The sequence below is a fragment of the Macaca fascicularis genome, chromosome 19 (assembly GCF_037993035.2).
Source record: "Macaca fascicularis isolate 582-1 chromosome 19, T2T-MFA8v1.1".
NCBI classification, from domain to species: Eukaryota; Metazoa; Chordata; class Mammalia; order Primates; family Cercopithecidae; genus Macaca; species Macaca fascicularis.
The window spans coordinates 45,936,663-45,947,680 of record NC_088393.1 but is presented as its reverse complement, the minus strand read 5'-3'; the positions used below and the strand labels follow the sequence as shown (position 1 = coordinate 45,947,680).

Sequence of the window (11,018 nt, the reverse complement as noted above, 5' to 3'; positions counted from 1 at the left end):
CCGCCTCTTCCCCCTGCCTGCCCAGCTTCCTCTCTCCACTTCCTGCTACTGCAGGCCTCTCCTCCGAGAACAGGTAGGGCCCCCGGGGACCGAGCATCTGGCATCTTCAGCCCCTGCTGCCTTCCTTTGGTATGAGGCAGCTGCCCTGAACCACCCCTGCCATGCACTGCCCACAGCCTCCTCCCCTGCCACGGTACCCAAGCAGGCATCTGCCTCCCTCTCCCCTCCCCTCCCCTCCTTCCTGCTCTTGCCTGGGCAGGGCACCTGCGCCTCCCTCCCCCACCTCCCTCCCTCCTAATAGCACCCTGGGCTTCTGGTCAATGGGCTAATGTATTTGTTTAGCTGCTTATTATTCATACGCTATACCTGTCCCAAACAAGAATGGCAGGCCCTGAGGGGAGGAGCCTGTCCTGTTCATCGCCCTCTCTCTAGGGCACAGGCACCTAATTCCAGCCTGTATTCAATAAATATTGGATGGATGGATGGATGGATGGAAGGAAGGAAGGAAGGAAGGAAGGAAGGAAGGAAGGAAGGAAGGAAGAAAGGAAGGGTCCTCCCCAGACCCAGGCCTCCTGCTCCTGGGACTGCTGCAGGGACAAGTGCCACCCCAAAATGATAACCTACATAGGACTCTGTACCTGGTTAGGAGCTGGGGCCTGATGGGTGGATGGAGAGATAGAGGAACAGATGTGTGATAAAGCAAGATGAGTAAAATATTCATGGTAGAATCTCAGGAGTGGACATATGGATGTTTCCCGTATGCTTCTTTCAGCTTTTCTCTATGTCTGAAATTTTTCATAATAAAACACTGGGGAAGAGATTCAGCGGCCCCTCCATGGTGTGGGAAGGGAGGAAGAGGGGATGTTACTACCTTTCCGGATATATGGACTGCCTACTGTGGGCCAAGAACTTTTCCAGGCACTGACTGGGTTTTGCCAAGGGCTGGTCCACATTCACACAGCTGCCATGGCTGTTAAAATCTTAAAAATATTTCCTACCACCTAGTAAAGAGCTATTGTTTTGAGTCGTCTCCCCGCACCACAAGACACACTGGTCTGTCTCCTGGGACCCCCAGATTCCCCACCATCCAGTACTAAAGAATTAACCCCTGCCAGCCAGGCGTGGTGGCTCACGCCTGTAATCTCAGCACTTTGGGTGGCTGAGGTGAGGCGATCATTTGAGGTCAGGAGTTTGAGACCAGCTGGGGTAACATGGCGAAACCTTGTCTCTACTAAAAAATACAAAAATTACCCAGGCGTGGTGGTGCGCGCCTGTATTCCCAACTACTCGGGAGGCTGAGGCACGAGAATCGCTTGAACCGAGGAGGCAGAGGTTACAGTGAGCTGAGATTGTGCCACTGCACTCCAGCCTGGGCAATACAGTGAGACTCCGTCTCAAAAATAAAGAATTAACCCCTGCCACAGCAAGCGGCCTCTGGGGTCCATTCTGACTGGTCGGGGTCTCTGCCATATTGATTGTAAATACCTTGAACATGACCGGGGGGCTGGAGCAGCCTTCTCCCTGAGTCTTACCTTTCTCCCTGCCAGAGGCCAGGTCATGACTCACTGGTTTCCTGCATCCTGAGGATGGCCCAGCCAGAGGACAAGGCACCTGAAGTCCCCACAGAGGGGGAGAGGTGAGGGCTACTGGGGCTGAGGCTATGCCCTCCTTCCACTACATCTAGAAACCCTTTCCATCCAAAACCTCCCTCACTACAGAACCCTGAATCGCATCTCTGAGCCTCTGTCCTGGGCCTGCCCCTTCCTATACCTTTGACCTCACCTCAATGTCCCACTGCCCACCTCTGACCCCTGACCCCCTGGACACTGTCCATCCCAGGCTGGTCCCACCACAGGTGAAAAAAGCAGACAGGACCCCTCTAGGGGTCCTCAGCACCCTAGAGCCACTTCTTCGCCTGCAGAGAACATCGGGGGTATGGCATGTGCCAGAGCTGGATATCCAGGATGCGGAGGCCCTCGTGGGGCTGTGGCCAATGGGGGTGAGTACTCACAGCTGGGGGCCCGTCCTGACCCCCATGACACCCTAGATTAGGACTCTGCTGGTTACTAGCAACAAACACGACACAAATTGGGCAAACCAAAAAGGCTATTCATTGCCAGGTGTAATGGCTCATGCCTGCAGTCCTAGCTACTCAGGAGGCTGAGGTGGGAGGATCATTTGAGCTCAGGAGGTCAAGGCTGCAGTGAGCTGAGATCATGCCACTGCACTCCAGCCTGGGTGATGGAGCAAGACCCTGTTTAAAAAAAAAAAAAAAAATGTAGTTTTAAGAAGGTCTGGATGCTGAACTTCAGAACACTTAGAAATTTCTCTTCATCCCATTTCTTGGCTTTGCTTTCAACTGTGGGGAATTTTGGGTATTTGGGACAGAAAATAACAAACACCTGTCCTACAGTGGCTTAAACAAATAGGAATTTATCTTCCTAACATAACCAAAACGGTGGCTGCTGGCTTTAGATCAGCAGCTCAGTGACATCAAGGCCAGCATAACTATAATTCTCTTGGACTTCCCTCACACCTGCCCTGGGGCTGCCCCAGGCCCAAGCACCTGTGTGCATTCCAGGCCGGAAGCACGGAGGCACCACTTGCATCTGTTTATTTTACAGGAAAAATAAAGGTTTTCTTTTTTTTTTTTTTTTTTTTTTTTTTTTTAATTTTGAGAGTTTCACTCTCGTTGCCCAGGCCAGAGTGCAATGGCATGATCTCGGCTCACTGTAACTTCCGCCTCCAGGGTTCAAACGATTCTCCTGCCTTAGCCTCCTGAGTAGCTGGGATTACAGGCACCTGCCACAACGCCCAGCTAATTTTTTGTATTTTTAATAGAGATGGGTTTTCACCATATTGGCCAGGCTGGTCTTGAACTCCAGATGTCAGGTGATCTACCAACCTTGGCCTCCCAAAGTGCTGGGATTACAGGTGTGAGCCACCGTGCCCGGCCAAAATAAAGGTTTTCACAACTGATTCAGAAAATATAGATGGCTGGCCGGGTGCGGTGACTCATGCCTGTAATCCCATCACTTTGGGAGGCTGAGGTGGGAGGATCGCTTAAGCCTAGGAGTTCAAGACCAGCCTGGGCAACACAGCAAGGCCCTGTCTCTATTTAAAAAAAAAAAAAAAAGGATGGGGCCCAGGTAGCAATATTTTTTAAAATTTTTATATATGTTTTATGTATTTATTTATTTTTTGAGATGGAGTCTCCCTCTGTCACCCAGGCTGGAGTGCAGCAGCACGATATTGGCTCACTGCAACCTCTGCCTCCCAGGTTCAAGCGATTCTCCGGCCTCAGCCTCCCGAGTAGCTGGGATTATAGGTGCCCACCATTAACACCGGCTAATTTTTGTATTTTTAGTAGAGACCGGGATTCACCACGTTGGCCGGGGTGGTCTCGAACTCCCGACCTCAGATGATCCACCCGCCCCGGCCTCCCAAAGTGCTGGGATTACAGGCGTGAACCACCGTGCCTGGCTGTAGCAATATTTTTTAACAGCTCTCTTGGGACGTACACAGCCAGAGCTAAGAACCACCACCTATAGCAATCATAATCCATATATCAGTCATACTCATGGCTGGGTATATTAATGCCATGAACAAGGAATTCTGCAGCGAATGTGGAATAGATTTGAGGGGACAGCAAACAGGGGCTACCACAGCTTCCTCCTCAGGAGGGTATTGCCCTTCCCAGCTCAGACCTGTCTCCCACCAGTTTAGCAACACCAGTGTAACAGATGAACTCTTTCCAAAAGAGCTCCGGCATGCAGTGGCTCACGCCTATTATCCCAGCACTATAAGAGGCCGAGGAGGGCAGATCACTTGAGGTCAGGAGTTCAAGACTAGCCTGGCCAACGTGGTGAAACCCTGTCTCTGCTAAAAATACAAAAATTAGCCGGGCATGGTGGCAGGTGCTGTAATCCCGGCTAGTTGGGAGGCTGAGGCAGAAGAATCGCTTGAATCCAGGAGGCGGGAGTTTGCAGTGGGCAGAGACTGTGCCACTGCACTCCAGCCTGGGCAACAGAGCGAGACTCCATCTCAAAAACAGAAAGAAAAAAGAAAAAAAAAATCCTGTGGAAGATGTCCACTGGCTGAACTTGAGTCACATGACCGTCTCTGAACCAAACAGTGGGCCGAGAGCACCGTCCTCCTATTGGCTAGATCAGGTCATGGGCCCACCCTTGGGGCTTGGGGGAAGTCAGCCCCATCCACATGGACTGACAGTAGGGAAAGTGTTCCCCTAAAGGAAATTTGGGGTGTGGAACCCAAAATAAGGGAAATGGATGCTAGTCAGGCAAAAGTGACAGATATCTGTGCGCACCTTTGTCACGCCGGCCTTTATCTCTATCCCCAGAGTTTCTTGGTCATAGGACATGACCCCAGCCAGGTCCTGGTGTTGAGGACAGGACTATTACCAGGAGAAGTCAACAGCTACCAGATCCAGAAGATTGCCAGAGGTAAGGCACCTCCCCTGAGTCTCTAGCCCAGAGTCAATTGATCACTAAGAACTGTCAGCTGGATCGGCGCGGTGGCTCACGCTTGTAATCCCAACACTTTGGGAGGTCAAAGCGGGTGGATCACCTGAGGCCAGGATGTTGAGACCAGCCTGGCCAACACAGCAAAACCCCCATCTCTACAAAAAATACAAAAATTAGCCAGGCTTGGCGACGCGCGACTGTAATCCCAGCTTCTTGGGAGGCTGAGGCACGAGAATAGCTTGAACCCAGGAGGCGGAGGTTGCCACGAGCCAAGATCACACCACTGCCCTCCAGCCTTGGCAACAGAGGGAAACCCTGCCAAAACACAAAACAAAACAAAAACACCTGTCAGCTTTGCTTCCAAAATATCTGATGAATATTTCTAATCCTATCTCCCTTTCCTTCCCGCAATCCATTCTGAGCCCAAGGTATTTTTCAATATTAATTAGATGTTATACACCCCGCCCCAAATCCCGCAAAGAACATGCAACACCCTTAGATACAAATGCAAACTCCTTGTCATGATCTATAAGGTGCTGTGTGATGTAGTTCCTGCCTGTCTCTCCATCTATTACCCCTTATTCACTCCACCCGAGACACACTGTTCCCCTCTGTGTGTCTTTTTCTTTTTTGAGACGGAGTCTTGCTCTGTCCCCCAGGCTGGAGTGCAGTGGCGCGATCTCGGCTCACTGCAAGCTCCACCTCCCAGGTTCACGCTATTCTCCTGCCTCAGCCTCCTGAGTAGCATGGACTACAGGCGCCCGCCACCACGCCCGGCTAATTTTTTTTTTTTTTTTTTTCTGTATTTTTAGTAGAGACATGGTTTCACCGTGGTCTCAATCTCCTGACCTTGTGATCTGCCCACCTCAGTCTCCCAAAGTGCTGAGATTACAGGCGTGAGCCACTGCGCCCGGCCCTCTGTGTGTCTTTAGCATGCTAAGTGTGTTCCAGCTTCAGGACCTCTGCTTGGGTTCTTCCTGTATGAATGCTTTCCCTGAAGGGGCTGGTTTAGTCTCCATCCTCCAGGCCTCTGCAGAAATGTAACCTTTCTTGACCATCATAGTTAAAAGATGGTCCCTTGGTCACTTTTTCTTTTTCTTTTTTTAGACAGTCTCACTCTGTCGCTCAGGCTGGAGTGCAGTGGCCCAATCTCCACTCATTGCCACCTCTACCTCCCAGGTTCAAGCAATTCTCATGCCTCAGCCTCCCAAGTAGCTGGGATTACAGGTGCACGCCACCACATACGACTAATTTTTTTGTTTATTTTTATTTTTATTTATTTATTTTTTATCATACTGTAAGTTCTGGGATACATGTGCAGAACGTGCAGGTTTGTTACATAGGTATGCAGGTGCCATGGTGGTTTGCTGCACCCATCAACCCGTCATCTACATTAGGCATTTCTCCTAATGCTATCCCTCCCCTAGGCCGCCACCCCCTGGTTTTTTGTATTTTTAATAGAGATGGGTTTTGCCATGTTAGCCAGGCTGGTCTTGAACTCTGGACCTCAAGTGATCCACCCACCTCAGCCTCCCAAAGTGATGGGATTACAGGCATGAGTCACCACACCTGGCCTCCTGGTCACTTTTAATCACTCCATTTCCTTCATAGCACTCAATACAATATCCACTTTGTTTACTCATTTTTTAACATTTTGTTTATTTATTTATTTATTGAGATAAGAGTCTCACTTTTGTTGTCCAGACTGGAGTGTAATGGCTCAATCTCAGCTCACTTCAACCTCCACTTCCCGGGTTCAAGCAATTCTCCTGCCTCAGGCTCCCAAGTATCTGGGATTACAGGCGCCCACCACCATGCCCGGCTAATTTTTGTATTTTTAGTAGAGACGGGGTTTCGCCATGTTGGCCAGGCTGGTCTCAAACTCCTGACCTCAGGTGATCCGCCCACCTCGGCTTCCCCAAGTGTTGGAATTACAGGCGTGAGCCACCGTGCCCTGACTGTTTACTCATTTATATTCTGCCTTTTCCCCCTCCGCCCCCCACTAGAAGGTAAGCTACAGGAAGGCAGTGAACTTGTCTGTCTTTTGATAACTGTATCTCCAGTGCCTGGAAATGACTAAGGGCTCAGTAAGTGTTTGTCTAATGAATGAATCCTTGTTGGTGGCATAAGTGGTATGCAAGAGTAAAGATGGGGACTCCAAGGAGTGGGAGCTTCCCTGTTCTGAAGGTCCCTGGGGGGATTCTGAAGGAATGGGGGAGCAAGAGCATCCCAGGGGACAGAAGACAGCCACCACTCAAGTTTACTTTCTTCTTCTTCCTCCCCCACCCCAGGTGTGTCCCTGGAATCCTCCAACCTCTGCATGCCAGACCTACCCCATCTCCTGGCCTTTCTATCAGCTAGCAGGTACAGGTCACCCATCTGAAGCACTAAGGGGGACCCTTCCCTAAGACACCCCACTGACACTGGGGCTCCCACCTCTCTATTCTCAGGGACATTCTGCCCAGAACCCTGCTCTTGCCCCCTCCCACCCTAGGGCCCAGAGATGAACACACAGGTGAGGCATGGTTCTCTAAAGAGGGCACAGCCAACCTGCCAATTTCCTTGCTCCAAGGGAATGAATGGGGCTTTGGGGCCCAGACTACTGGGTTGGAGGGGAATATAGAACTGGGGGCTAGAGAGAGCTCGGGGTCTGGACTTTGTAGTCCCAGAGGGAAGAGGGGATGGGGGCCTGTATTCCTAGGTCCTAACAGAGGAGAGGATTGGAGGTGGAAGGAACTAGGGGGACCGGATTCCTGGGTCTAAGTGAGAAGGCGACTGGGGACTTGGACTCCTGGGTGTGACTGAGGAGGGGCCATGAGCTAAGCCTCAGCACCTCCAGCAGTGAAGCTGGGAAGTAAGTCTCCTGGTGCCTTGAAGGGACCAGAGTTGGTCCCTTGAATACCTAGGACACCTTCTCACTTCTGCTGGCCTCAGATCCTCTGCAGATTGGCAGGGTCCAACAGGACACCCCAGGGAAGGTGCTTTGCATTGTGAACCAGCTCTACCTGGAGACCCACAGAGGCTGGGGGAGGGAGCAGACCCCTCAAGAAACAGAGTCAGAGGCTGCGCAGAGACATGATCCAGGTTAGCTGGGCAGGGCCCTGGACCTCTGAGGGAGGAGGGAGCTGCTGCCCTGTTCTAGGGGACCGAACCCCCTCCTCACTTCCAGCCCCCAGGAACCCTGCACCTCACGGGGTCTCCTGGGTAAAAGGCCCGCTCAGCCCGGAAGTGGACCATCCTGGGCCGGCTCTCGACAGCCTCCTGGAGGAGGAGGAAGAAGACCCTGAAGGAAGGGAGGAAGGAAGGGAGGACGACCCTGAAGAGGAAAGCCCGGAGGAAGTGCTCACCATTCACATCCAGTCTCTGGTCAGGGCCCGGAGCAGCTACGTGGCCAGGCAGTACCGAAGCCTTCGGGTGCGCATCGCCTCAGATTCTGGGGGTCCCCACGGGTCTGGGGACCCGGCCACGGAGCTGCTTCAGGATGTGCGGCACCTCCTTACTGACCTCCAGGATCACCTGGCAAAGGACTCCTACATCAGGGCTGTCTTTGGGAGCAGGGGTCCTGGGGTCCCCAAGAAGGACGAGGATCCAGGTAATGGGAGGACGGGAAGGGAGCCCCCACGGGTTCTAGTGTGCAACTTCGTCCTCTCCATCGGCGCCCAGACGTTTCCCTCTGCACCCACATGCCCTTCCTACACATCCCACGCCTTCTATCGCCCACATGTGCGCGCAAGTTCACACCCAGGCTCACTCTTCCACATGTGTTCACACCCATGTCTGCACTCACGGGGGATCATAGCTAGGCAGGGGTGGCAGTGTGCCAGGGTGAGTGGATTCCATAGGTGGGCGTGGGGCAACTTGGCAGCCCTGTGCTCACCCGTCCCCCACCCCCCGCAGGCCCCGCGCTGGAGATGGCCGTGTGCCAGGCGGTGTTGGCGCCCCTGAAGCCGGCCCTGTGGACGCGACTCCGCACACTCCGAGCACCAGAGCTGCGACTGCTGCGGCGGCGACAAACAGCCCTGCGGGCGGGGGCGGGGCCTCCGGGAGCACAGGGGGCGGGGCCGGAGGGGCAGAGCCCCGCCCCCGCCTTGCGGAGTCGCATCCACGAGCGCCTTGCACATCTGCACGCTGCCTGCGCCCCGCGCCGCAAGGTGGCGCTTCTGTTGGAGGTGTGCAGAGATGTCTACACGGGCCTGGCTCGGGGCGAGAACCAAGGTAAGGGAGGGGTCAACATCTAGCGTAGTGGGGAGCACCTTGAGGGTTGGGGGAACCAGACAGCAAGCGAGTATGCAGGCGCACTTCGAGGGAGGGGGCAGCACTGGTGGGAGTCGTCTACGCGGTCCTGGGGATTCTGGTAGGAGGCGTTGTCATGCCCGATAAGGTGGAGGAGCAGCCAGCCCTCACGGTCCTGGGGATCAGATGGAAGGTGTCTGCGCACCCGCATCCATCTCAGGATCTTTCCTCGGGCTTTCCCAGATCCCTTGGGGGCCGACGCCTTCCTGCCGGCGCTGACTGAGGAACTCATCTGGAGCCCGGATATTGGGGAGACACAGCTGGATGTGGAGTTTCTTATGGAGCTCTTAGATCCAGACGAGCTGCGGGGAGAGGGTGAGCCCCTAACTCCAGAATGCTGGAACCCAACGATCCAGTACCTCCGGGATCCCAAACAGCCTCCCCCCGCAGCAGGAGGAACGGCAGGCAAACTGTAGGGGTATTTGAGGCGACCAGGGAAGCCTAGAGGGCCGAGTTGACCTCCCTTTCTGTCCCCAGCTGGGTACTACCTGACCACGTGGTTTGGGGCGCTGCACCACATTGCCCACTACCAGCCCGAAACAGACCGTGCTCCCCGGGGGCTCAGCTCCGAGGCCCGCGCCTCCCTGCACCAGTGGCACCGCAGGCGGACTCTGCACAGAAAGGATCATCCTAGAGCCCAGGTGACTGCCCATCTGGCTGCGAGTAGAAGGGAGGGTGAGACCTGACGCCTTTCTGACCCAGCTCCCGCCTCTCCCCACAGGCCAGCCTGCCCTTTAAGGAGCCATGGGCAGAAGAGACTGTGCCAGGGACCAATGACGATTAGGGGTTTCACACCGCTCCGCACATCCCTCCGTTCCTGCCTGTAATCCCAACATTTTGGGAGGCCAAGGTGGGAGGATCGCTTGAGCCCAGGAGTTTGAGACCAGCCTGGGCAAAATAGTGGGACCCCCCAACTCTACCAAAAGAATAAACAAAAATTAGCAGGGCGTGGTGGTGTACTCCTGTGGTACCAGCTACTCAGGAGGCTTTGCAGTTTTAGACAGGGGTATCAGAGAAAGCCTCACTGAGGTGACATCTGCAGAAAGGCCTGAAGGAGGGGAGGGGAGGAGCAGAATGGATATTAGGAAGAGCATTCTGGAAGCAGGATGAGCCAGTGCAAAGGCCCAGAGGAAGGCTGTTCCCTTTTCCTGGGACCCCTCCCTCCTCCTTGCTGCTCCTAAACCACATGGGTCAGGAGTCTGGACTGACCCAGGTACATCTGGCATCTTGCTTGAGGAACAGGGGTTTTGTTTTGTTTTGAAAGAAGGTCTCTCTCTGTCACCCAGGCTGGAGTGCAGTGGCATGATCTCAGCTCACTGCAGCCTTAACCTCCTGGCTCCAGCAATCCACCTGCCTGTGCCTACCAAGTAGCTGAGACTACAGGCACCTACCACCATACCTGTCTAAGTTTTAAAATTTTTTATAAAGATGGGGTCTCTCTTTGTTGCCAGGCTGGTCTCAAACTCCTAATCTCAAGCAATCCTCCCATCTCGGCCTCCCAAAGTGCTGAGATTATTGGTGCGAGCCACCATGCCCAGTCCTGATGGTTTTTCCCAAAGAATGTATCACTCGCTAACATACCATATATTTATTTATTTCATTGTTCATAGTAACTACAATTTTAAAAAGTAAAAACAAACAAGTGAGGCCGGGCATGGTGGCTCACGCCTATAAACCCAGCACTTTGGGAGGCCGAAGCGGCAGATCACCTGAGGTCGGGAGTTCGAGACCAGCCTGACAAACACAGAAAAACCCCGTCTCTACTAAAAATACAAATTTAGGCCGGGCGCGGTGGCTCACGCCTGTAATCCCAGCACTTTGGGAGGCCGAGGCGGGCAGATCACAAGGTCAGGAGATCGAGACCATCCTGGCTAACACGGTGAAACCCCGTCTCTACTAAAAATGCAAAAAATTAGCCGGGCGAGGCGGCGGGCGCCTGTAGTCCCAGCTACTCGGGAGGCTGAGGCAGGAGAATGGCGTGAACCCGGGAGGCGGAGCTTGCAGTGAGCCGAGATCGCGCCATTGCACTCCAGCCTGGGCGACTAAGCGAGACTCTGTCTCAAAAAAAAAAAAAAAAAAACAAATTTAGCCGGGCATGGTGGCTCACACCTGTAATCCCAGCTGCTTGGGAGGCTAAGGCAGGAGAATCGTTTGAACCCGGGGGGCGGAGGTTGTGGTGAGCCGGGATCCCGCCATTGCACTCCAGCCTGGGCAACAAGAGTGAAACTCCATCTTAAAAAA

The 11,018-nt window shown here is 53.6% G+C and overlaps 1 protein-coding gene across 5 annotated transcripts; it reads left to right on the top strand.

Annotated features, from left to right (window-relative positions):
- The first annotated feature begins 31 nt into the window (after positions 1-31).
- Positions 32-10,861, top strand: RINL (Ras and Rab interactor like). 5 transcript variants are annotated; one of them, XM_015441436.4, is made up of 13 exons: positions 32-73; positions 1,548-1,636; positions 1,840-1,999; positions 4,361-4,463; positions 6,776-6,848; positions 6,935-6,999; positions 7,419-7,568; positions 7,654-7,898; positions 7,995-8,076; positions 8,382-8,699; positions 8,961-9,092; positions 9,255-9,418; positions 9,499-10,861. In XM_015441436.4, the coding sequence occupies exons 2-13, from the start codon at positions 1,587-1,589 to the stop codon at positions 9,559-9,561; spliced, it is 1,605 nt and encodes a 534-aa protein (XP_015296922.3). In that variant the 5' UTR covers positions 32-73; positions 1,548-1,586; the 3' UTR covers positions 9,562-10,861. The 5 variants fall into 5 exon arrangements, with proteins under 5 accessions (XP_015296922.3, XP_015296925.3, XP_015296921.3 ...); XM_015441439.4 differs by having other exon boundaries at positions 1,922-1,999; positions 7,654-8,076; XM_015441435.4 differs by having other exon boundaries at positions 7,654-8,076.
- The last annotated feature ends 157 nt before the right edge of the window (positions 10,862-11,018 follow it).

Coding starts and splice junctions, on each gene's coding strand:
- RINL (XM_015441435.4), top strand. CDS start 1,587: ATGGCCCAGCCAGAGGACAAGGCACCTGAAGTCCCCACAGAGGGGGAG. Junction 1,637..1,839: donor GTCCCCACAGAGGGGGAGAG/GTGAGGGCTACT, acceptor TGTCCATCCCAG/GCTGGTCCCACCACAGGTGA. Junction 8,700..8,960: donor GGCTCGGGGCGAGAACCAAG/GTAAGGGAGGGG, acceptor GGGCTTTCCCAG/ATCCCTTGGGGGCCGACGCC.